General features: G+C 38.2%; 6 protein-coding genes across 6 annotated transcripts; 1 reads left to right on the top strand and 5 right to left on the bottom strand.

Annotated features, from left to right (window-relative positions):
- Positions 1 to 501: 501 nt before the first annotated feature.
- Positions 502 to 2211, bottom strand: LOC113682043 (microfibril-associated glycoprotein 4-like). The gene is made up of 3 exons (XM_089208584.1): positions 1882 to 2211; positions 1252 to 1633; positions 502 to 818 (listed from the first exon to the last, which is right to left on the bottom strand). Exons 1-3 carry the CDS (start codon positions 2170 to 2172, stop codon positions 556 to 558), a joined length of 936 nt encoding a protein of 311 aa, XP_089064710.1. The 5' UTR covers positions 2173 to 2211; the 3' UTR covers positions 502 to 555.
- A 1465-nt stretch (positions 2212 to 3676) lies between these two features.
- On the bottom strand, positions 3677 to 4563 carry LOC149044526 (uncharacterized). Its single transcript, XM_089208568.1, has one exon. It carries the CDS (start codon positions 4448 to 4450, stop codon positions 3695 to 3697), a length of 756 nt encoding a protein of 251 aa, XP_089064694.1. The 5' UTR covers positions 4451 to 4563; the 3' UTR covers positions 3677 to 3694.
- Positions 4564 to 5796: 1233 nt separating this feature from the next.
- Positions 5797 to 9104, top strand: LOC149044525 (uncharacterized). Its single transcript, XM_089210874.1, has 3 exons — positions 5797 to 5829; positions 8027 to 8121; positions 8604 to 9104. Exons 1-3 carry the CDS (start codon positions 5797 to 5799, stop codon positions 8896 to 8898), a joined length of 423 nt encoding a protein of 140 aa, XP_089067000.1. The 3' UTR covers positions 8899 to 9104.
- Positions 9105 to 11413: 2309 nt separating this feature from the next.
- LOC149044524 (uncharacterized) lies at positions 11414 to 12433 on the bottom strand. The gene is made up of 2 exons (XM_089210873.1): positions 12381 to 12433; positions 11414 to 12122 (listed from the first exon to the last, which is right to left on the bottom strand). Exons 1-2 carry the CDS (start codon positions 12431 to 12433, stop codon positions 11414 to 11416), a joined length of 762 nt encoding a protein of 253 aa, XP_089066999.1.
- A 1774-nt stretch (positions 12434 to 14207) lies between these two features.
- LOC113681984 (uncharacterized) lies at positions 14208 to 15664 on the bottom strand. The gene is made up of 2 exons (XM_027199132.2): positions 15627 to 15664; positions 14208 to 15348 (listed from the first exon to the last, which is right to left on the bottom strand). The coding sequence occupies exons 1-2, from the start codon at positions 15662 to 15664 to the stop codon at positions 14301 to 14303; spliced, it is 1086 nt and encodes a 361-aa protein (XP_027054933.2). The 3' UTR covers positions 14208 to 14300.
- A 5484-nt stretch (positions 15665 to 21148) lies between these two features.
- LOC149044523 (uncharacterized) lies at positions 21149 to 22660 on the bottom strand. The gene is made up of 2 exons (XM_089208566.1): positions 22580 to 22660; positions 21149 to 22258 (listed from the first exon to the last, which is right to left on the bottom strand). Exons 1-2 carry the CDS (start codon positions 22657 to 22659, stop codon positions 21448 to 21450), a joined length of 891 nt encoding a protein of 296 aa, XP_089064692.1. The 5' UTR covers position 22660; the 3' UTR covers positions 21149 to 21447.
- Between the last annotated feature and the right edge of the window lie 3736 nt (positions 22661 to 26396).

Genomic DNA, 26396 nt, shown 5'->3' with positions numbered 1-26396 from the left:
CTGCCAGTTCGGATTTTTAGACACATTTTGTTTATTTGAAATATTTGTTTCTCTCTCTTTCATATTGTAAAGTGTTTAGAGGCTTGCACAAGATTGCCGCCTCCAACGCAATAGAATTCAAAACATCGAATTCCAAAATGGTTAAATTCTTCAACTCAAAGTAAATCCATGAAGATCATCTTACATTGCACAAGAATACTCAAGCGAGGAAGTACGCTTGATAAAGTTGGAGCGCATCGATCTCGATGGTTATGCGAGTTTTGTAGAATATAAGTTGGAGATATAGCTTTTAATAGCTTTCGACACTCGATATGAGACCGCTCTTTATCTCCTTTTATTCACAATCCTCAGATATAACAAGAGAGGAAAAGGGGGTTGCGATGAAAGCCAGATCCTTAACCCCCACTCATAGCAACGTAACGTACTTTCCTCAAGCAAACTCCTCTCGTCGCAACTCTCTTTCACGTTACACATACACAAAAATGAAGGTAATTTAAATATGATCCGTTTAATTTTATTCATGAGCAGTTGACAACTCCGTACATGGCAGAAGACTCACAAATTTACGGGCCTTATTTTCATCTCCGATCTCTTGGCCGAATAGTAATCTCCTTTCCAGTGGTACCAATTAATACCATCAGCATGAGATGAATGCGGCCCAGGCTGGTACAAACCGTTCAGGTTTGCATGGCGACACAAGCTGTACCACCAGCCTCCCTTAAACGTTCTAGCGCAGTGACGTTTATCAGGATCATTGTCCTGATCTTTAGTTGAGAAAGGAGCACCACGCTGGAAGGAGAAAGAATCACCAGTCGTACCTGCTGATAAATGGATACGTTGATAAATTCTTCTTGTCTGACCTTTAAATTCTTTGCTACAAATCCACTTGATGGAATAACTAGTGTTAATTTGCCCACGCAGACACACTAATGAGTTTCTGTGTAACTTGTAATGCGAACAGTTATCATCTGACATCCAATTAAAGCGTACTACGCTTATTTCAAAGGTTTCCTTCGGCTCTAGTATAACAGGATGAGCCACTAGCTCGACTTAAGATTATTAAATCGTTCATCCCACAGTGTATAGAGAAACCACAGACGAGATTGTTTGTGCTAAAATGAAAAAAAAAATGTCTGGAGTTCGTATAAATTATTTCGCGCAATTTTATTTGGACCGTGCCGCGAGATCTTATCTTCGGGTTACTGTGTTTTTTTAAGTATTTTGTTATTCATCAAACATTTATGTACTTACCAGAGTAAGTTCCAAGGCTCAGTTGATACTTAGCTCTCTCACTTGCCACTGCAAACATGTCGAAGTCGGCGTAGGCCGTTTTTCCCTTAATGTCTTCCAGCTCTATTCGAATTATGTTCCTACCTGCCTTAGTCAACTGATGCATCTTGTCCAAACCGAGCCAGAACTCGCCGTTCAAGTTACCAAAACCGCGCTTGTAGTCGGCCCAGCCGCGATAAAAATCTACTGAGCCATCCAATCTTTTCTGAATCACTGTCCATCCTCCACCGGCTGTTTTATGGTCACAATAGACGTCGAAAGGACCGCGGCTGCTATCCGGGCTTATAGTGTACACTCCACTGATTCTCTCACCGGACTCGAAAAGGTCAGCGCAGTTTCGGTTCTTGACTACAAGAAGGGAAAGATTGAATCAATTTCATATTTGAAAGATTCATCAAAGTAGACATAAGCACCACGGAAACAAAATATTCAAGACTGAGTAGATTCATCTGAGTAAATCAATTTTGATGAGAAATGTACCAATTGAAACATTTTAGAACTTCTCTGTTTGAACAGTAGATAGAGTTTATCCTGAAAAAATACAAAGAGAACTAACCACAAGTTGTTCTAACGAAACACTCCTTAATAAACAGAAAATATTCGTGTTAAATTTTTTACCAGTTTTTTTTCTTTCTCTGTCTTCATATCACGCAGAAGCTCTTGTAGGTCAGTAAGCTGTGCTTGAATTCCTTGAAGAATGGTCTTCATCTCCTCGTTAGTTCCCGCGTAATAGTTTCCATTTATCACTGTACTGCACTTGTTTTCCTGAGGGTTTCCTTTCGTCGTTCGACATTTATCATGTACCGATGTTCTGCGACTTGCCACAGACACCGTGAAAAACAAGAAACTCCAGCAAAGCGTTGTAAGGACAAAAGTCTCCATTTCGGTTTAACAGCGCGAGGAATGTGGTCTTTGATTACAAATCATCGTTGGTATGCACCAAGTAAATTAGAATAGAGATTATATTTCTTGTTTCTTTATTGTAAAGCTGTGGCGTCACTAAAATCCTCATATTTACAATAGTTTCGCTGATCAAAGATCCTTTGGTTGTTGCGGCGATACGTGACTATGTTTCATAAACACGACAGACCTAAAACTGTCAAACAGACTTACAAAGCGGTCTCATTCTCAGATTTGACTGCCTTTCACGATTTGATGATGAAAATAAGTATAAACTGATTGTTTTAACTTAGTAAAAACACTCCACACAGCCAAGCCTCAGCCAGTTAACAGCAATGAATACAAAATTAGAAACAATGAGTTAAATCAAGAGGAAACAATTTACAATGCATAATATTTGCAATGCATATTCCCCATACTGTTTTCTCTACATTTCCTGAGGTGCTGACAAGGAGAAGTTGTTTAACAATCAAGTTGGTGATTATTTCCTTTAATTTCGTGACCTCAGTATGTGATTCAGGGCTGATATTGTGGGGATAAATTAGATGTTAGTCACTCTCTTTAATACAAAAAAAGAAAGTCGGCTGTTTCTATTAAATTTATGATTAAGGTGTGCAAATGAATTTGCAAGGTTGATTGTACAGAAGCCCACCGAACGTCTCACAAAGGACAAACACGTTATGACTCTTACATCGACGTTCTCTCTCTCTCTCTCTCTTTTTTTTTTTCTTGCTCTTTCTTTTTCTCCTAACACGTTATGGCCTCTAGTACCAGGTGGGCACCATCTCTCTTAAGGGTACAGCAAAAAAAAAGAGCTTTTTCCAAGTTCCTTCTCACGTGCGAATTTTAACAAAATTTATGCTGGGGCAAAGTATCCTTCACAATTCCCAAATGAAAGAGTTACAAGTCACGAGTATAGTCTCAAAGTTGAGGTTTTTGCTCTTTTCAAAAAAATGAAAACCTGAAGTTTTACGATTTTCACATAAATTTTCATTACTTTGTGCCTCAGGTGCATAGGTACGCTTTCGGTGAGTCAGCATTGCTTCATGTTTCATTCCTATAAACACTAATTTACTTTCCGAACTCGTTTGTAAACAGTGTCTACCCTCCCTGAAAAACGGCATTTCTTTTATCCTAGCATACCTACATTTAAAAAAAAGCACCTCCCCGAAAAAAACCTTTATTGATACCTTCCTAAGACAAGTTAAGACATGTTTTACTCACTTTCTCTTAGGTACAAAATACAACCCTTAACATTAAAGTTTAATCCCTTTAAAGTTTTATCCGTTTAAGTTTAACCAGTACGTTCATGGCAGTTGCCCCCTTTTAATCTTTTTCCACGCTTTAACCAATAAAATTTCTACATTTTCACACAATTACGACTTGAAAAATGATATTATATCGATCGTTGTAGTGTAACTTGTTATAGAACGCTAAAGCCCCCCACCCTCCCCTTCCCCCCTTACTAACCCTTCCCAAAGGCGTTTAATGGGTCATGAACTGATTATAGACTCGAAATTGTTCCACTTTCCACAAAATATTCGTAATTGTCAGCATTATTCCGAGCGGCTTTTGGATCTTTTATAGCGAGCTGTTTACAATTATATTGGCCGTATACTATATCGTCCCTACGAGCCACTGCATGGCTTAACTCATGAATTATGATTCCCAATTTTGTGTCATGCCCAATCAGTGGGTCGGCGATGCTGTACAAGTTGCAAAGGAACATTCGTCGTGCTCCAAATGTTGTATAAGCGTAAGTATCTTCATCGCACTCTCTTCCGCCAATAATGTAAGCAAATCTATCCTTTGATAATACTCGTTCCATTTTATCAAAAACCCACTTGGGTTTGTCAGTGGGAGAAGATCCAAACCAAGTTTTAGTTCTTGGGGGATTATTCTCAAGGTCCTGACCGGCTGACTGAACGTAATTGTACACAGCTACAATAGCAAGTTCTGTTTCCCTTTTCACGTCAGGGGACCCTCCCTTTATTTTATATTTAATAGATGCCTTCAGGTCCTGACCTCTTTTGACGTAAAAAATATGGTCTTCCAAAGCATCCTTGGTCACGCTTTCTTCAGTGCGCGCCCTTTGACCCGAGGTTCCCTTGATAAAATTCATTTTATCTATTTCATAACTTACTACAGGGGACGATAAATGTTCTATCTTAGTCTGGCTCACTGGCTTTTCAGTTACACTACCCTTTACATATTCTAAGTAAGTGTCGACTGCTATGGAGTATAATCCAGTCTTGGTCATGTCGTACGCATCAGAAACATCGAAAGTGGATGACACTGTTTGTCCCGCCTTGACGAGCAAGTATTGATTAGGGCCTGGAGCGGAGCGCTTCAGGTAAATACCATCGTATTGTAGCTTCTTGCCATTGGAAGTGACCCTCAATTAATTCGATCTCAGTCCATCCAACGGTGTACGCCATTTCAGCACTGAATAGTCTTGTTGGCCGTTGTTTCTCAAATGAAACTTACATTCAATCTTGTCGGACGTTGCAAAGTTAGGTGTGCAGTCGATGTAGGAGGAGAATGCCCTGTGTAGAACAAAATTCCTTTTCGTTATAACCTGTCGAGTTTATTGTACAGCATACACATCGTTTTAGCTGACTGATCTACTTACATAACTACTAAGGGTGTAGTATCATGGTCCCATAACATTATTGTCTGAACAGTCCAAACTATGCTTGTATTTAATTATCAGGATTCTAAATCTGTTAACGTCCAACGTTGCTGTTTTATAATGGAAAGCTCTGCCTTTCAAATTTATTATTATTGCAACCTTGCGTGGGTCTTGCATCAGGCTGATTCAAATGATCACGATTCACAATATCTATTTGTAGAAAAAAAAGCTCACCACTTACGTGGTATCGGAAGTATCAAATTCCACCATTTGTCCTCCATCCACCATCTTTAGTATGATAAACAACCACAGAAGTTTCATCACTGGCTCTGAAAATAAAACAGATCTTTCTAAGCTTTTGTAAGAGCGTTTTTAACAACACTCAAACCAACCTGCCAAATTTCTTTCTTGTATCGTTATTGAATGGGGAGGGAGCGTTTTGAAATGCTCTCTACTCTTGGTTGAAGGGGAGAAGCTTTGCGAGCTGACATACTTAAAATCACCCTCTCTAATAAAAGCTTCTTTCAGGGACTTGGGTGGACTTTTATACCGTGATAGATTGGAAGCAGCAGAATGATCCTCGAGTACAACAATTGGATTCTTTACTTTTCTTCGTTGAGGTTTAGTTGTTCATTACGATTTTTTTTCTAAACGTTCAGAGTATTTATAGTAAACGTCTATTTTCAATAGTTTCTCTGATCTTTTTTTAAGAGAAACCGCATAGTTTTGTGAAGGCTGATCATGCTCGTATTTTATTGCCCTTTGTTAACGTCACACCGATACACGCCGCTGCAGTTAATCAAAAGTTTTGGTTCGACCTCAGAGTATTCCGAACCTTGATTTGTTTTTCAGAGAATCCAGTTACCAGTTATATTTCGCAAACGGCCGTTCATTCTAACCACAGATCTTAGTCAGTTCTTAAGATAACTCTATCAAGCCAGGCTAGAGCTGTTTACCAACTCGTTGCCGCCTATATGGCTCATGATCCATCATCCCTAGAAGTAACCGTAGGAAAGATGACCTCACCTGTTTATCTCTGCGAGACGTGTAATGCTCAATGATACCTCTTGCAAATGTGTACTATACACTTGATAGACGATGAAAAAGGAGTAAAACAGTACGTTTTACAAACATTCTTTATTTCGCGTGACAACCATATGGTATCTATTAGAATATCTGATTTTAATAACATTTTTCAGATGTCCCCTGGCTGGTTATTCATCTTTCCGGGCCGATTGTTCACAGTGCCCGAAAAGCCAATTAGATCGGCTTTTTTTTTAATTATTATTGCCAGGTTATGAAATTTTTCACTACTCTCTCCAACAACAAAGATGCTCCGTTAACTCGGAATTTTTGATTTCTCACTTGGCGACTTCTAGAAAGAAATTGTTGTGAACATAAACTTTACATGAAAATTTGTACTAAATTGGCCTTAATGAAATGCTATTTATCAAAGTCGTGCTTTAGTCATTTGTTTTGTTAAGTAATTACTGGGAAAAGAGCTTACAATAAATTCACTGATAGTTCCTTCAAAAAGTAAAAATACAATTCTAACTTAGTTCGTGGATTGCCAAACAACTTGAGAAATATTGTGGGAAGATTCCGTTAAATAAAGATCTTCATTCTAGAAGAATGATGTCTAATTAGGTCCAAATGAAAGAAAATTTCTAAAAACATTGTTTAAATTGCAACGTCCGAGAACAACGGGAAGTTTGCAAAAGCAAAAATGCCGCCCTAATAATATGTCAAAGCCAGGGTAAATATCTCCTTTGGAAGTAATAACCTTTAATAAGCATACCTACTGGACTTCAAGTTATCTCTATGCGGAGAAGAATTCGTTTGTGTCTTAGAAATAGATGAATAACCATTATTTTAATGGGAGCGGTGATTCAAAGCTGACTCTTAGCTGCGACGGTTGAACAATCATTCAGCTACAACTGGAGTTCTTTTAAAGCGAAGGAAAAAAAAGAGAAGGTAAGTTAATAATGATAAAGGTGCTCGATGCATAAATTCATGATCCAAAATCAAATTGTATGGTAAATTGCAGTCATTTGCAACAGAAAGGATAGCTTTGGAACACAAGTATCTTGGTCAAAACTTCTGTTACCTACTTAAAAGTTTAGAGCCAAAAAACTTCATTTGTGCGTTTCATTATTATCTTTTAACCTCATAGAGATCAATGAAAAGGAAAGCGAAGATCGTTTCTTTGATAGAAAATTGTATCCTCCAGCAGCACCCAACTAGAATCTAAAAGGTTGGGTTCGAATCCCTTCGTAACCTGAAGTTTTGCTGGCTTCTTTCCGTGTGTTACAGTATGTTTGCAAATAATTTCAGAAGATTTCTAGTCTCCCTCTTCTCTCGCTTGAAGCAAACCAGAAGCGCGGTAACTTAGAGAGAGAATATATTTTGATATTTGGTTACCTGGCTTAGAAATCTGCCCATGAAACGGATGGAAAAACTGAAACGTTATCGTTTTAACGCAAACATCTTTTTTTTGCTTTCCTACAGGAAAAGCCTTTACATCTTTGTAAATACTGATTCAAATTGAAGCCAGTACTTACCCTTTTCGTTACTTAACTCAATTGTTAAATCCCCGGCTGAAATTTAATTCTTGACCATTATTGTACCTCTTTTGAACAATATTCGAACCTTGTCAAGTGATCAGAAAAGTATGCTTTACTTGGTTAAACTTTCCACAAAATGCGCATAATTAGCACCATTTAAGGCAGCGCGTTCAGGAATCCGTTTACCGGGATTTTTTATCCTCCTACGGCCGTAGTAATAGTCAGCGGTATGAATGATGGTGTGTGTCAGCTCATAAACCATAGTACCCACTTCACTGCGATAACCAGTAAACGTTTTGATCTTGCACGCTGTACAGTTTACAGAGGTACAAGGAGCAAGCTCCAAGAAAAGTGTATGCAATGATTTCGTCTGAACATTGACCCCCCTGGTAATCAAATGTTATGTGCCATTTGTCTGGTAATGGTTCAACAGTTTTCTTCAACAGAATTTTTGCATCCTTAGTGGCTCAGTGTTCCAAACCAAATTTTTGACTCGTCTCCTAAAAAAATCCATGTTAAATTATGCTTTTCTAGGCAACGGCGTTTTAATGTCGTTATGTAAAGAAAAGTGCCCTTCTTTCAGTGTTCGTAACATTGAAAATCTGCTCATTTAATCTTCATAATATACCTATTGTTTTAGATGAAAATCCTGATGACTGCAAAGTTTTTACTCTGGTCAACTCTTGTGGCTGCATCAGTAGCACATTTGAAAGCAGAGGATGCACGGGATGTGCAGTAAGTGAAAATATAGAATAAATATGTAAGTGGTAAATTAAGTTGGGAAATAAAACAAGTCACCTCTCAGAGAAAATGTAAGTGCTAAGAGCCGTATCATCAAAATTTTATTAGCTTAGACATCAAGAAGCATTTTGATCTTTCGAAATCGGTAATGTGTTTGTCATGAAAGATTCTATCCCGATAGGGCTGTAATGTGCGTCGGCTCTAATGCCTTTTATTTCTGCGTAAACAATTGGTATTTTCCCTCACGCAACAAATTAGTGTTCTGTATAACATTAAAATTGCAACGTTTTACTCTGCGTTAAAAAACCGAGGATGACAATAGAAATATAACGTGTTGTCTTCTTTCTTAAAAAATGTCTGAAAAATCTACCAATACCAGCTTGTTAAGATTCCCAAGAGGAAACAAACCGTTTGAAAACTGTCTTCCAATATTTTGAAAACTCAATTCATATTAGTAATTATTTGTCTTTGTTCAGACTATTTTCTGCTTCCATCGAGTGTCTTTCCTCTTACAAAACTACAGACGAAGTTATGTGCAACTTCACCCTAACAAACAACGGTGAAAGCGCATATTCGGTGCTAAAATGGAATACACCGCTGAACGACTTAGCCCTGGACGGTCTAACTGTCAGCCGAGACGGGGAAGAGCTGAGTCCACAAGGTATCAGAATGAAACGTGAAGATCCAGCTGCGAGCGATTTCTTGACCATTGCTCCTGGAGAAACCGTCTCATCAAAGTTCGATCTTTCTTCTGAATACGACACTACTTAGGCCGCAGAATACACTGTTGCAGTAGACCTGTATTTGGAGTATGTCAGGGGAAGTGTTGGAAGTCCGGAAGAAAGTGAACTATTTTACCTTTCTTCTTCTGATGTTAGTTTCCAAGTAGCATAAAGAAATTTCCGTAAAAGGACATTTGAAAATGACGTGCCATCGTAGACAAAGGGGAGGGAATGATTTTTAACTGAGGAATGATTAAAGGGTTTGTTCAAATCAAATTGCTGATAGATGTTTGCTGTATTATTTTCATGAATTAAAGAAAGTTGCTGACTTTTTCTCCATTTACATGCAAATACATTGCGGGCCCCTGAGATCTGTCAATCAAAGATTAGTGAAGAAAGGGGGTGAAGATTAGTATCCTCGTGAGTTTTTCCCGTTTCGCTTACGAATTTAACAAACTCATGTTTCACGTATAAAAAAGGAAAATTTTCAAATCTCTCCTATTGTGTACAAGGTTTCAGGGAAATCTTGAGGTTTCACGAACTGAAAGAAAAATTCCTGGGTCATGTACATTTTAGGGGCAAATCACACTCACGCAGGTTCATAATTTCGCAAATCACGCTCGCCCTTCTCTAAAGTTCGCGCGTCATATATAAATTTTGTTCTTAATCACGCGTCACCTAAAAACCCATCGCCACCCCTGAACAAAATCAAATCTCATTTCGGAAGCGGATTACTCTCAAGGCTTTTATCACCAAAGACATGGCAGCATCATGTGTCTTCTTTCTCGTATCATTCTCACAGACGCCATCCTGATCAAGTTCATGCAAAGTCGGAGGAAATAAGTTTTTGTAGAAATCAGAAGATTCAACTAATCGTCTACTGCACTGAGCAAAATTCAGGCAAATCCGATTTGAAATTGCTTACTCAAGTTAATAGCGACTCGTAAACCCAATAGATACTTTCTGATGAAGACCTGCTATTGTCAATCTATTCATAAAAATGTAATTTAGTGTTAACAACTGAGTTGAAAACGTAAATTGGCCACCGTAAAGAGTAAAAAAGCTGACGTTTCGAGCGTTAGCCCTTCGTCAGAGCGACGTCAGCCTTTTTACTCTTTACGGTGGCCAATTTACGTTTTCAACTCAGTTGTTAACACTAAATTACCTGCTATACTCTCCCACCGACGCAGCACCACAGTTTCTTTAGAAACTTACCCCCTTTCTTCACAAACATGTTTTCTCTCAAATCGTCTTGAAAGCGTAGTAATCATTACTTAAAAAGCGGCTTTGAGGACGACTTAACAAACAATGCGCAGAGTATTATCAGCGTAAAGGGAGATTTCATTTCATTCTTATGGAGTTTCACATGGCATTTGTAATATTTCGTTTTGTGTTGTTAAACTTTCTTTAACTAAGCTCTCTGTGGTTTGCTGACTTTTTAATTCGTCATCAGACATTCCTAGTTAACGTTTCATTGCTTGTTTGATTAAGCAGATAATTGCTTAATAATTACACCTTCACCAAGCTGTATATCAACTGTGAAACAGAGAATTAACTCTGAAGTGTAAATTAAAGTGCTATTTAAATCCATGAATAACCTGGGAACACAAATGGTGAAACAGAGAATTAACTCTGAAGTGTAAATTAAAGTGCTATTTAAACACCATTTGTGTTCCCAGTGCTACGCGGCACAACATTCCTATGTACCCTTACTTTCTCTTCGCCGCGATTCACCATCCTAAATCGTCCCCGACTTTCTCTGTGCGACCTCGTAGCTCAGTCGGCAGAGTAACGGTAGATCTAATCCGGAGGTCGTGGGTTCGATTCCCACCGAGGTCAAATGATTTTTTCTTTGCATCGTGTGGTTCCCTGTTTCCCTTTATTAGGGCTAACGCCCTGTGGGTTATTCATGGGTTTAAATAGCACTTTAATTTACACTTCAGAGTTAATTCTCTGTTTCACCATTTGTGTTCCCAGTGCTACGCGGCACAACATTCATATGTACCCTTACTTTCTCTTCGCCGCGATTCACCATCCTAAATCGTCCCCGACTTTCTCTGTGCGACCTCGTAGCTCAGTCGGCAGAGTAACGGTAGATCTAATCCGGAGGTCGTGGGTTCGATTCCCACCGAGGTCAAAAGATTTTTTCTTTGCCTCGTGTGGTTCCCTGTTTCCCTTTATTAGGGCTAACGCCCTGTGGGTTATTCATGGGTTTAAATAGCACTTTAATTTACACTTCAGAGTTAATTCTCTGTTTCACCATTTGTGTTCCCAGTGCTACGCGGCACAACATTCATATGTATATCAACTGTGCCAGCCAATGCGTGACTTAGCTCATGAACTATCACCCCACTCGCTATCTTAGCCGGTGTAATCTTCAGCCCTGTTGTACATGTCGTGTAAAAATACTACGTATGATCCGTTAAAGGCGTGTGCAAAAACTACCCACTCTTGCAGAATGCCCCGCCAAAGTTGAAAACAAAACTTTTTCCTAGCGTATTAGCAAACATTTTGTCTTAAAAACCTCTCTGGGCTTACTAAAAGGAGCAGTTCCAAGCCAAATTTTAGCACTTTCGTAACCAGTTTTTTGAGACCTCAAAGGCAAATATCGTGTTGAAGATGGCAGCATAAAAGATTATTGTAGTTTTATTTACCAGTATTGTATCCCTTCCATCACCATCAATCGCCAGCGCAGGCGGATTTTTATACATTTCCGCGGTATAATTTGTTTTTCTTAAATACCCGTCCCCCGAGGCCGCGCGCGCCCTTGTCAACCTTCTCTTTGAATCCCGGTATTTTCTTTCAAGAAAGCGCGCTTTTTGGCCCGAGGCTTCCTTAATGAAACTTTCTTTTACAACTTCGAAACTTACGGCAGGGGAAGATACGTGTTCTATCTTAGTCTGGGTAAGCGGGCCCTCAGACAAGCTACCTGCTACATACTCTAAATTAGTGTCCACCGCTATAGAGTACAGGCCAGCCTTGGTCGTGTCGTACACATCTGAAACGTCAAAGATGGATGACACTGTTTGTCCGCGTTTGACGCGCAAGTATTGATCAGGGCCTGGAGCGGAGCGCTTCAGGTAAATACTATCGTATTGTAGCTTCTCTCCATTGGTAATGACTGTAAGGCAATTTGATCGTAGTCTATCCAGCGGTGTACGCCATTTTAGCACTGAATAGTCTCGTTGATCGTTGTTTTTCAAATGGAATTTGCATTCAATCTTGTTTCCTGCTTCATAGTTTGACGCACAGTCGAGATGAGAGGAGAAAACTCTGTGGAAAAGATGATTTTGTTATTTTAAGCTCAAACTTAATCTTTTCAATGCATTATTGTTTCATTACATAGAAACAAAACAAAAGACAGAGTTTTAGCTGACACCCCTTACTTGGTGTAATACTTCGTTAACCATGGTGTCTGATGTCTGAGCAAGTGAAAACTCTCGAATTAAATTACATAATGACGCAGTTTTCGTCGTGATCAAGTTATAGCTTAAGTGATTCTATTTGATTTAAAGTTTAAATAATTCTAACCGTTTTTCTTCTCTGTACTGGAATTCACAATATTTGTCATTGAAAAAGATCATTCAGTACTCCCTTGGTATCGGAAATGTCAAATGGGGCGCTTCGTCCACTTTCCATCGACCCCAAAATCAACAGTATACACAAGAACTTCATCGTAAACTGTGAAGCAAGATAAATTTTTCAGAGATTTCTATCCGTTCTCAACGAGCAATTTACTCATATGAAATGCATGACAGTTAGTCGATAGAATAGACAATCAGAGTTCGGAGCTTAAGTGAAAGGCTGAGGCCAACCTAAAAGAAATCTTTTCAGTGGCACTCCCGTTTACAAATCTCTTGGTATTCAAAAATTTCTAAGCGGTCGATTATTTCAGATATTGATCATGGCCGGCTTTCATGATTAATACCTCGAGCAGCAAGTTCCAGTAACTTCTCAGTAAACAGTAGAATTGGTCCACAGCATGCAAAAAAGTCAACTCAACAAGTTGTGTGCCTCGAACGTGGTCGATGTCTCAGTGATGACTCTGAGAGAGAATGTGTTCCACTTATATTGAGCACGAATGTAAAGCAAAATCTGGAAGCATTCTTTCTTCCCACATCAACCACGTTGCATCTCGGAAATTCACACGGTTATTTACCTTTTCTAATGGTTGTTTACCTAGTCTCAAAATGCCAAAGATCATTTCTTACTGGCCAGCTTCGGTTACTTTCCATCCTAACTTTGACGAATTTAATTGTTTTTCTAGTTTGTTTGAAATCATTTTTGAAATATTGACGGCCGGATAATTTCCATAGTTTCGCCGGTGACCGGTGAATGTTTTGGAGTAGTTGATATTGACAAATGATTAGATATCAAGTGCTTTAAGAAGAATTTTGTTTTCATACTGTGTTTTAGCAAGAGGTTGCGTAACTTCTTTTGTTTTTCATGTTATCAATGATTAAAGAAAACCGCGCCTTAATTCACATACTCTGCTATTGTACTGTCTGGTTTTATACTTTGAATGCAACAGACATACCGCATAACATGTGTTCTCAATAGTGCCTCTTCGTAATATGAATCATGCACTTTACAGAAATTTTACAGGAAAAAAGAAATAAGGCATTCTTTACTTCACATGACAACGGTCACTCTAGCTTTATCTGGCAAAACTTGTTTTCATTATTCATTAATGGATGTTTACAATCTGTGCAAAAACAAACAAATAGGCCTATTTTCAAATCGAGCATGTTTCTTGTAAGTTTTTTCCATTTAAATATAAAGGCTTCAGCATTTGGATCTCTTGTACAAGAAATAGTGGCTGAATCTGGTGAAACAATGTGTCTCGTCAACTTTGCCTTTAGTGTTAAAAAGATTTAATATTCATTACGACTGGTGAATGTTCCATTCCTGTATTCAAATCTAATACTTCTTATTTCTTCCAGAGAGCCTATTCAAAGAAGGAGCATATCAATTTTTTTTCAAATACATGCCAAATGTGCAGTTATATTTTTTTAGAGAAAAAAACTGAGAACATCCCAGGCGGAGAACACAGGGGACTCCCTTATTTGCCATCTTAGACTTTTTGCAAAAAAAGCCCGGCGTCAGGTAACTTTTACTTACTTTTATCTGAGTAAACATTTAAACCTAACATAGGCCCTCTCGGATAAACAATTGGAAACTTTCCTCGCACTCATTCCTTTATTTCAACTCGATCATGAGATCCCCCTTGCTTCTTATTTATAATTAAATATATCGTAAGACCCCCAGTCCCCCCATACACATAATTTAAGCCTTAATATATATGTTCTGTCGGTCGCGACCGTTTCAACCCATTAGAGTCAGCTCTCTCAGCTTAAGGCAGATTATGGATATCTCAAACTAACCAAATTTAAAACATCGCTATATCTCAGCGAGTATCGTTGACTAAATGCACAGACGGTAAAAACATGACTATACATTTGGTGCACTTTCAACATAATATTCGTAATTATCAGCATTTTTGACAGCCTTTTTCGCTTTTCTTCTAGCAAGTTTTTTACAAGATTCCGTACCGTATGTTACATCGTCTCTGTAGCTTAATGCATGACTCAGCTCATGTATTACTATTCCCGCTTTGGTATCAAACCCAACTAACGTTTCTGCCTCATTGAAAGCTTTGCAGAGAAAGATTTCTTGGGAGCCAAGGTAAGTGTACGCAAACACATTTCTTTTGCAATGCTTTCCATCAAAGATATATGTCATTTCTGTCTGCGCCGACTTCCTTTTCATATCTAGGAATACCTTTCTTGCATTCATAAAGGCTTTCCCAAACCAAATTTTTGCTCTTTGGGGATTATTCTCGATATCTTGAATCGCTGACTTTATTTTAGTGTTAGCAGCCAAAATTGCCACTTCTGTTTCGTCTCTCAAGGCTTTAGATCCTCCCTGCATGGAATATTTAATTTCGTTAGATTCTTCTCCTCTCCTATCAAATTCGACGTCCAAACCCTCCCGGGTAAGACTTTCCTCGTGAATTTCATTTGATCTTTCAAGAGAACGCGCTCTTTGGCCCAGGGTTCGCTTCATGAAACTTCCATCAACTATCTCGTAACTTACGGAAGAGGATGTCAAATGAGCTATGTTAGATTGGATAACTGGCTTTTTAATTACACTACCCATAACATATTTTAAATAAGTGTCCACTACCATAGAGTACAGGCCGGCTTTGGTCATGTCGTACGCATCTGAAACGTCAAAAGTGGATGACACTGTTTGTCCGGGTTTGGCGAGCAAGTATTGGTCAGGGCCTGGGGCAGAGCGCTTCATGTAGACACCATCGTATCGTAGCTTCTTGCCATTGGTATTTACTGTCAGGCAATCTGATCTCAGTCCATCAAGCGGTGTGCGCCATTTCAGCACTGAATAGTCTTGTTTACCGTTGTTTCTCAAAAGGAACTTACATTCAATCTTGTTGATAGTTTTGAAGCTCGGTGGATAATCAAGGAGACAGGAGAATGTTCTGTGTGAACAAATAGCGAGTGAACAAGTAATACTTTTTTTATAGTTTTACCAGTTCTGTCTCAGTTAATACCCAACCGTGGTATAATGGGTCATATATCTTTGCGTTCAAACAAATTAAACTCTTCAATTGATTTATTCATTGACGTGGTCTTTTATAGTATCTAAAAGATAACATAGCTTCGCCAAATGAAAAGGCCCATCAATATAAATCCCCACCCCCCCCTACTGCATCCTTGCAATAGAATTAAGGAAAGGAAGGTGTAGCTTATTGCATACTTGTTGTCAGATTCTACGATTCGTTCTCCATCTACCATCGTCAGTAGAAGCAATATCCACAAGAATCTCATTATTGGCTGCAAAGAAACAAAGCCTTTTTCAGATTCAACGACATGAACTCAAACTAACCTGCGAGTTATTAGTTCTTTACGAAAAGAGATTTAAAAGTATATTGTAATTTCAAAATCATCTGCACGGTCTTCTGGAGTACGCTCGATATGGGAGGAGTTTATTTCTAATTTTTGAACATGAATAGTTTGACTGAGACAATTGACAATGAAGCCATTTTTGTACATTTGTACAACATTTATTAGTTCATTTCAAACCAATGACCAATCTGGAACTTTTAAATGCGCTCGCTCACGATGCAAAACTTGTCCTTTCATTCACAACGTACAGAAAATATCGGGACCCAAAAGATCCATTAAGATCATTGATCACTTTACGTGTACCTCCGCCAATGTTATTTACTGCATAACTTGCACTTATTGCAATAAGTTATACATCGGCGAGACAGGAAGACGACTGGGTGACCGATTCCGAGAACACCTTCGCGATGTGGAAATAAATGACAAGGACGCATCCAAGCCAGTCGCTAGACACTTTAATCTTCCTTATCATTCTAAACAGCATATGGCAGTTTGCGGCCTTTCCTTACATCTAGGCAGTTCGGAAAGCCGTAAAACACTAGAACAAAAATTTATATTTCAAATCGGCACCCTTAATCCCCACGGAATCAACGAGCGCTTTTCATTCAACTAATTTATTCCTGTTTTTTCGTCATCATATTCCCACCAATGGCGTAGCTCCACTTTCTACATATATATCCATACACAACCCACAATTCCTCTAATCGCTCTGACGAAGGGCTAACGCTCGAAACGTCAGCTTTTTTACTCTTTACGGTGGCTAATTTACGTTTTCAACCCAGTTGTTAACACTAAATTACCTTCTATACTCTCCCACCGACGCAGCACCACAGTTTCTTTAGAAACTTACCCTTTCAACATTTATTAGTGTTTGGTTGAAGATAATTTAGCTTCGACTTAGAATTATCCTGTAAGTTGTGCTTTTAGCTTAACAGATTTAAAATTTTTTTTTTTTTTTTGCGGTCGCCATTTTTTTTTTTTTTGCGGTCGCCTTTTTTTGTGGTCAAGGTTTTCCTCTTTTTAAACGGAGACTTTTTCAAGAATTTACTTCTTTTCATATCGATAACGTTCCCAAAATGACTCCCCTGAATGCCTTGCGCATTCGACAGAAACTTTGCTGCCCGATATAATCGACGTCAACAGAACTATCCAATGCAAAACTACTTTGGCAAGGCGGAAAGCCGAATATAAAAAAATTTTAAGGTAACTTACCAGTCTATGTACCGCGCGCTCGTTGTCTAATGTAATGGTAACTCTAAATAATGTTTATTAAGTCATTTGGGGAAACTGAACAGCGGGAAAGAACAAAGGCAGTGGCAAGAGCATTCTTCATTCCGCATAACAACGGTCTCTCCGCAACTCACAATACTTATGTTAGTCAATATCCGATTATGGATGTGTACGAAGTTTCTGAAGCTAAACATTAACAATACAATTTTGCCGACTTTTGGTTCGGTTTGGTTTTCAATTGGTTTATTTGCCACTGTTTCTCATAATTTTAAAGCTAGTTACTCCCATTAGCAATAAAAGAAATTGAAACACAAAACTCTGTAATTCCTCGCCCGAGTCACATTTTTTCAAGCAAATCAAGTAAGCGCCAATTTTTCATTATTACCTCAAACTTATCGCATCAGGTCAAGCGATAATTTATTTTATTACAAGCATTATCAAGGTGCTTACTGCCGATAAGTACTAATTTACAGGCTCTGCATATTATACAAAGACATTCAAGTGCGTTAGCAAACATTTTCCGAGCAACAGTGCTTCTGAATTGTGTCTATTATCAAGGTGCTTACTACCGATAAGTATTAATTTACAGGTGCCGCATATTATACAAAGACATCCGAGTGCGTTAGTAAATATTTTCCGAGCAACAGTGCTTCTGAATTGTTTCCATGTGAAGAAAAATGTTTTTTTTTGTCTGCCAGGACTAGATGAATAAACATTTTTATAGTGAGGTGGCATTTTGGCTCGAATTATTAACATTAGCGTTTGAACAATCATTGTGCCAGAACTGTTCAATTCTTCCTACGAACGAAATAGTAAGTTGAAAATAGCTGCTTGTTTGATACTTGTGAAAAGAATGTAGCTATTTATTACTACAGCTTACAGATGAGGGGTCTTTCTTCTATAAACAGCTCGATCTAGATAAACTTTCCAGGAAAGAAATTGTTCATCTTTTTTCCAACAAGCCTAAATGGAACTGTTCATTCCACAATCAAAAGGTTAACCTGTATTCTCGTTCATCAAAATTAGTAACAAGAAAAAAAAGACGAGATTGAAGCCATACGGAGAACGCTTCTGGCATTCGGGTGTCTATCACTTGTCGTGAATAACTGGATCATCGAGAATAGGAAAAGCTGAGAAGAACGAAGAAAATGGCCGTTCTCATGATGCTACGTATTCAGTACAACGTGTCTTCAGAGTGACTGGAAATGAATTTGGTTCCACTTTCTATCTATTGATCAAACATACATGAAAAGAAAGAGAGATGACTGAAAAATTAACAAATACGAACAAACTCGAATCATTTAAGAACCTTTTATTGATCTGTTCCTTAATCATCTTTAGTTTATAGATCTATTTATTGAGTTATTTTAATTCTACATGCTTACGGTCTTGTGTATTTTTTTTAAGATGAAAGTCTTGATCCTACCAAAGATATTACTCTGCAGCTGGTCAGCTACTTTGATTGTATTAACAACACATGTGAGAGCAGAGGATCCACGAGAAGCTGGGTGAGTGTGATACAAAGAAATAAAATTAGCGGCAGAAAAGAGAATAAAACGGTAATTTTCGGTTCAGTTAATTGTCATGCACGATGATCAGACTAAGCAGGCTTTGGTTTAGCCTGATTTTATATATTATTGTTTGAACAATTTTCATTAGCTTAAAAAAAATTTGTTTGTTTATTATATGATTAAAAAAAGATAATAACAAGGCACAGGTTTAGAAGTTTACTTCTATTCTTGCCATCCAGTAATCATTAATGTTAACGCATTTTTTCGGGCAGATTTAATTTTTTTCCTTTTCAAGCCCTTAATGTGTATACTAACACCGCAGCAAAAGTGTTTTGATCCGTATAGAATTGAGGATAAGGTTAAACCCAGAAGTTTACAGAATATCATTTATTTCTCTACCAGGCCTTTTTCTGCCTCAGTCGAGTGTGCAACTTCTTATCAAACAACAGACACAGTTGAATGCGACTTCAGCCTGACAAACAACGATGACTGCACATATTCGGTTCTAAAATGGAACACACCGCTGAACGACCTAGCCGTGAACGGTCTGACTGTCAGCCGAGACGGAAAGGAGCTGAGTCCAGAAGGTATAATGATGAAGAGAGAAGATCCCGGTGCAGGCGCTTTCTTGACCATTTCCGCTGGAGAAACTGTCTCGTCAAAGTTCGATCTTTCTTCTGAATACGACACTACTAAGGCCGCAGAATACACTGTTGCGGTAGACATGTACCTGGAATATGTCGAGGGAAGTGCTGGAAGTCTGCAAGAAACTAAGCTATTTTACCTTTCTTCTCCAGCTATTAGTTTCCAAGTAGTTTGAAGCAATGTAAGAGAAAATGAGTACATTATGCGCCTTCTTAGGTCAAAAGCAGCAAACAGTATGTAATTTACATGAAAATGGTATGTGTTAATCAACGGACAAATAAATGTGTCTGTTCATTTTCTGCTTTGACAGTAAATTGCTGACCTTTTTCACTTTACTACAATCCCAAAATCACTTTCTCAATGACAGTATGGGATTATGGAGGCCTGGCGAACTAGATTTTGGCAATGAAAAGCTACCCTGAACACCACACGCCATCAGATAACCGCTCGCCTTCTTAGAGGTAATTGTCGCCCCAGAAAACATCGAAACTTAAAATTTTCCTTGAGTTTTTTTTTTTTGTTTGTTTGGTTGTTTTTTTTTGCCCCTTCGCTAGTAACCAACAAACCTATCGACCAGGAGCCACGACAGATGGGACGGTATTGCCACGAATTGCCTTTCAGTTTTTGAGAGTTGAAGAGGGTCTGTGTTTATAGTGAGATAAATTAAGGCAGTGAGCCGGAAAATTATTTAGGGGTACAGAAATTTAGTTCACTTGAAACTAAAATTTATGGTCATTTTCTGATACAAGACAAAACCATGTTAAGAGGATCCTGTTCACCCGTTAGAGATTGACTTGACGTAAGCGAGGGAACTAACGAAACACAACTCAAGAGATTTAGTTATGAGTATTTGTACAAGGACCTCTAGTTTTTTCCCCTAGCTATCCTCGTGGGAAGCATTGGTTTAAATGAAAGTGGTAACCATGATACACTGAAGCAATGAAGAAGGTGGAAAATTTCATTATGTGAGTGACAAAGTTGTACTCAAAGAAAAAGAAATTAGAGTGCCCCCAATAGGTGTCAAACCAACGATCTTCCGATTAGTGCTTCGGAAACTCTACCACTGAACTAGAGGATTCTCGTGCCAGGCTACGCCCTTAAACTAGGTCTATGATGACAAACTTCGTGTATACAACTAGGATTAGAATGCATTGTTTTCAGTCTCCATGCTGGCAACTTTGACACAACTTTGTGTTAAAATAAAACGTAGTTTCTCCAAGTTTACAGACCAGCATTATTTATCACGAGGGAGGAGGGGGTCGGCGGATTTTGTAATGTTTTAATGTTCTGTAATGTTCTAATGTACTGACGAGTGATTCCCCACCCTCCATACCCCCTTAAAAGCCATTCTATTTCCCTATCCAATCATCCACCTATTAATAATGGTGATAATAATGACTAATGCCTTAACCCTTAAACTCTCAAGATCTCGTTAGTAATTCTCCTTACTGTCAGTCATAAAGTTCTTGTGATGCTAGTTTGGAGAATTTGGTATTGGATCAACTAATAATCACCTACTTAATATTTATTTAATTCTCATCACGTGTCTGCATGATATTGTATTGATATTTTAAGGAGAAATTCTGTCTTGATCACTTGTGGGAGTGAAATGGGATCATATCATGGTTTTCAGGGGGGGCGCAGGGGGATCAGTCGTGGCCAACAGAGTATAAAGGAAGGAAACATAAAGTTCACCGCCAATTTACTGTCAATGTGTAGGGGATCATAAGAATGTTACATATTTTGGAGGGATTGGAAAATTTGAACGCGACACGACCAAAATCCTCCAATCCGATCCGAAAAAAGAACACCTGTTTAATTTCAATTTTCGCATGTCTTTGTCTTCCAGTGGTATGAAATATTACATTTTCCTTATTTTTCCTTTTCATGAGCTTATTCAAGGAGGGCGGAGGTGCAAAAAAATAAAAATAAAAAAGTTTCTTATTCTTGGCCAAATAAGTTTATCTTTTGTTACGGTTCCTTTATGTTTTTAATTTTTGGTAAAATATTACACTAACTGAATTATTTGCCGCTTGGATGTAGCCCATCACTAAGAAAATAGCCTTTTTGTGCAGACAAGGCTCAGCTTTCGCCGTTCTTGGAATCTCTGGTCATTAAAAGTATAATACGAGAAGCGTTTTCTTTAAAGCCCCAGCAAGTTTTATCCGCTATTTTCTTGAGTAACCTTAAACTTCTTTAACACTGATTTAAAACTCCTCTGCATACATACAATTTAAGTTATTGAATACGGAACCTCTTGCAGCCGAAATATCCCTGTATAACCCATTAAAAAGTGGTTCCCACGCCCCTGAGAGCTAGATATGAGCAAGCATTTTGTCTAAAAAACCTCTCTGGGTTTACTAATAGGAGCAGTTCCAAGCCAAATTTTAGCACTTTCGTAACCAGTTTTTTTGAGACCTCAAAGGCAAATATCGTGTTGAAGATGGCAGCATAAAAGATTATTGTTGTTTTATTTACCAGTAATGCATCCCTTCCATCACCATCAATCGCCAGCGCAGGCGGATTTTTATACATTTCCGCGGTATAATTTGCTTTTCTTATATACTCATCCCCCGAGGCCGCGCGCGCCCTTGTTAAACTTTCCTTTGAATCCCGGTATTTTCTTTCAAGAAAGCGCGCTTTTTGGCCCGAGGCTTCCTTAATGAAACTTCCTTTTACAACTTCGAAACTTACGGCAGGGGAAGATACGTGTTCTATCTTAGTCTGGGTAAGTGGGCCCTCAGACAAGCTACCTGCTACATACTCTAAATTAGTGTCCACCGCTATAGAGTACAGGCCAGCCTTGGTCGTGCCGTACGCATCTGAAACGTCAAAGATGGATGACACTGTTTGTCCGCGTTTGACGTGCAAGTATTGATCAGGGCCTGGAGCGGAGCGCTTCAGATAAATACTATCGTATTGTAGCTTCTCTCCATTGGTAATGACTGTAAGGCAATTTGATCTTAGTCCATCCAGCGGTGTACGCCATTTTAGCACTGAATAGTCTCGTTGATCGTTGTTTTTCAAATGGAATTTGCATTCAATCTTGTTTCCTGCTTCATAGTTTGACGCACAGTCGAGATGAGAGGAGAAAACTCTGTGGAAAAGATGATTTTGTTATTTTAAGCTCAAACTTAATCTTTTCAATGCATTATTGTTTCATTACATAGAAACAAAACAAAAGACAGAGTTTTAGCTGACACCCCTTACTTGGTGTAATACTTCGTTAACCATGGTGTCTGATGTCTGAGCAAGTGAAAACTCTTGAATTAAATTACATAGTGACGCAGTTTTCGTCGTGATCAAGTAATAGCTTAAGTGATTCTATTTGATTTAAAGTTTAAATAATTCTTACCGTTTTCATCTCTGTACTGGAATTCACAATATTTGTCATTGAAAAAGATCATTCAGTACTCACTTGGTATCGGAAATGTCAAATGGGGCGCTTCGTCCACTTTCCATCGACCCCAAAATCAACCATATACACAAGAACTTCATCGTAAACTGTGAAGCAAGATAATTTTTTCAGAGATTTTGATCCGTTCTCAACAAGCAATTTACTCATATGAAATGCATGACAGTTAGTCGATAGAATAAGCGATCAGAGTTCGGAGCTTAAGTGAAAGGTTGAGGCCAACCTAAAAGAAATCTTTTCAGTGGCACTCCCGTTTATAAATTTCTTGGTATTCAAAAATTTCTAAGTGGTGGATTATTTCAGATATTGGCTTTCATGATTACTACCTCGAGCAGCAAGTTCCAGTAACTTCTCAGTAAACAATGGTATTGGTCCACAGCATGCAAAAAGTCAACTCACCAAGTTATGTGCCTCGAACGTGGTCGATGTCTCAGTGATGACTCTGAGAGTGTGTTTCACTTATATTGAGCACGAATGTAAAGTAATATCTGGCAGCATTCTTTCTTCCCACAACAACCACGTTGCATCTCGGAAATTGACGTGATTATTTACCTTTCCTAATGGTTGTTTACCTAGTCTAAAAATGCCGAAGATCATTTTTTACCGGCCAGCTTCGGTTACCAAGAAAACACGAACCCCTATTATTTTCCAGTCGCTCCCAAAGGTACTGAAAGAATTTAACTAACCAGTTTGATTAATCTGTGTTCAGTGGCTTGTTATGACTCTTTGCAATGAGTTTTCTTACTAATGGACACTTATCGATGTCCACAATATTCCTATCTTTCATTACAATCTGGCTGTATCTAAGAATACTTATCTTTCAAATGGCTAATTGAGGGTTTTCTTGATGGTCAATCGATATCCCCTCAGGTTTGTTTCCGAAAAATTAAAAAACAAACATCTTTTCATCCTAATTTTATCGAATTTAATTATTTTGTTATTTTGTTTGAAATCATTTTCGAAACATTGACGGCCGGATAATTTTCATAGTTTCGTCGGTGACCGGTGAATGTTTTGGAGTAGTTGATATTGACAAATGATTAGATATCAAGTGCTTTAAAAGAGAGAATTTTGTTTTCATACTGTGTTTTAGCAAGAGGTTGCGTAACTTCTTTTAATTTTCATGTTATCAATGATTAAAGAAAACCGCGCCTTAATTCACATACTCTGCTATTGTGCTGTCTGGTTTTATACTTCGAATGCAACAGATACACTCTAGCTTTATCTAGCAAAACTTGTTTTTCATTGTTCATTAATGGATGTTTGCAAAGTGTAAAAACAAACAAATAGCCCTAGTTTTCGAATCGAGCAGGTTTCGTGTAAGTTTTTTTCATTTAAATATAGCGGCTACAGCAGTTAGATCTCTTGTACAAGAAGTAGTAACTGAATCTGGTGAAACAATGTGTCTCATCAACTTCGCCTTTACTGTAAAAAAGATTTAATATTCATTACTTCTTGTGAATGCTCCATTTCTGTATTCAAATCTAATACTTCTTATTCCCTCCGGAGAGCCTATTCAAAGAAGGAGTATATCAATTTTGTTTTAAAATACATGCCAGGTGTGCAGTAATATTTTAGAGAAAAAAAACTGCGAACATTTCGGCCGGAGAACACAGGGGACTCCCCTATTCGCCATCTTAGACTTTTTGCAAAAAACGCCTGACGTCAGGCAACTTTTACTTACTTTTATCTGAGTAAACATTTAAACCTAACATAGGCCCTCTCGGATAAACAATTGGAAACTTTCCTCGCGCTCATTCCTTTATTTCAACTCGATCATAAGATCCCCCTTGCCTCTTATTTATAATTAAATATATCGTAAGACCCCCAGTCCCCCATACACATAATTTAAGCCTTAATATAAAAGTTCTGTCGGTCGCGATATCACCGTTTCAACCCATTAGAGTCAGCTCCCTCAGCTTAAAAACAGCGCTATATCTCAGCGAGTATCGTTGACTAAGTGCACAGACGGTAAAAGCAAGTCTATAGATTTGGTGCACTTTCAACATAATATTCGTAATTATCAGCATTTTTGACAGCCTTTTTCGCTTTTTTTTGGCAAGTTTTTTACAAGAATGCTGACCGTATGTTATGTCGTCTGTGTAAGTTAATGCATGACTCAGCTCATGTATTATTATTCCTGCTTTGGTATCAAACCCAACTAACGTTTCTGCCTTATTGAACGCTTTGCAGAAAAATATTTTTCGTGAGCCAAGGTAAGTGTACGCAAACATATCTTTTTCGCATTTCTTTCCATTAAAGATATATATCATTTCTTTCCGTGCCAACTTCCTTTTCATATCTACGAATACGTTTTTTGCATCAATAGCGGTTTTCCCAAACCAAATTTTAGCTCTTTTGGGATTATTCTCGATATCTTGAATCGCTGACTTTATTTTAGTGTTAGCAGCCAAAATTGCCACTTCTGTTTCGTCTCTCAAGGCTTTAGATCCTCCCTGTATGGAATATTTAATTTCGTTAGATTCTTCTCCTCTCCTATCAAATTTGACGTCCAAACCCTCCCGGGTAAGACTTTCCTCGTGAATTTCATTTGATCTTTCAAGAGAACGCGCTCTTTGGCCCAGGGTTCGCTTCATGAAACTTCCATCAACTATCTCGTAACTTACGGAAGAGGATGTCAAATGAGCTATGTTAGATTGGATAACTGGCTTTTTAATTACACTACCCATAACATATTCTAAATAAGTGTCCACTACCATAGAGTACAGGCCGGCTTTGGTCATGTCGTACGCATCTGAAACGTCAAAGGTGGACGACACTGTTTGTCCAGGTTTGACGAGCAAGTATTGGTCAGGGCCTGGAGCGGAGCGCTTCGTGTAAATACCATCGTATTGTAGCTTCTTGCCATTGGTATCGACCGCCAAGCAATTCGATCTCAGTCCATCCAGCGGTGTGCGCCATTTCAGTACTGAATAGTCTTGTTTACCGTTGTTTCTCAAATAGAACTTACATTCAATCTTGTTGATAGTTTTGAAGCTCGGTGGACAATCAAGGAGACAGGAGAATATTCTGTATGAACAAATACCAATTGAAAAAGTATCATTTTTTTGTAGTTCTACCTGTTTTGTCTCAGCTAATACCTAAACGTGGTATAATGGGTCATATATCCTTGCGTTCAAGCCAATTAAATTCTTGAATTTATTTACTCATTGACGTGGTCTTTTATAGTATCCAAAAGGTAACATAGCTTCGCCAAATGAAAAGTCCCATCAATATAAATCCCTCCTATGCACCCTTGCAATAGAATTAATCATATTTTTTTAAAAAAAGGAAGGTGTAGCTTATTACATACGTGTTATCAGATTCTACTATTCGTTCTCCATCTGTTGTCGTCAGTAGAAGCAATACCCACAAGAATCGCATGATTGGCTGCAAAGAAACAAAGCCTTTTTCAGATTCAACGACATGTATTCAAACTAACCTGCGAGTTATTAGTTCTTTATAAAAAGAGATTTGAAAAGTATATTGTAATTTCAAAATCACCTGCACGGTCTTAAGGAATACGCTTGATATGGGAGGATTTTTATCTCTCGTTTTTCAACGTGTATTGGTTTTCTTAGAGAAAAACTAACGAATTATTTGACTGAGACAATTGACAATGAAACCACCTATGTACATTTGTACAGCATTTATTTGTGTTTAGTTGAAGATAATTTAGCTTCAATTTAGAATTATCCTGTTAGTTGCGCTATTAGCTGAGCAAATTTCCGTCCACAGTTTTAAAGGAGTTTTTATTGACGACTCAGGTCGCCTTTTTTTTTCTTAGGTCAAGGTATTCTTCTTTTTAAACTGAGTCACT

This window comes from Pocillopora damicornis, chromosome 6 (assembly GCF_964200805.1).
Source record: "Pocillopora damicornis chromosome 6, jaPocDami1.2, whole genome shotgun sequence".
Lineage (NCBI taxonomy): Eukaryota > Metazoa > Cnidaria > Anthozoa > Scleractinia > Pocilloporidae > Pocillopora > Pocillopora damicornis.
Note: the sequence above shows the minus strand (reverse complement) of the source record. Positions and strands in the feature narration are given on the sequence as shown.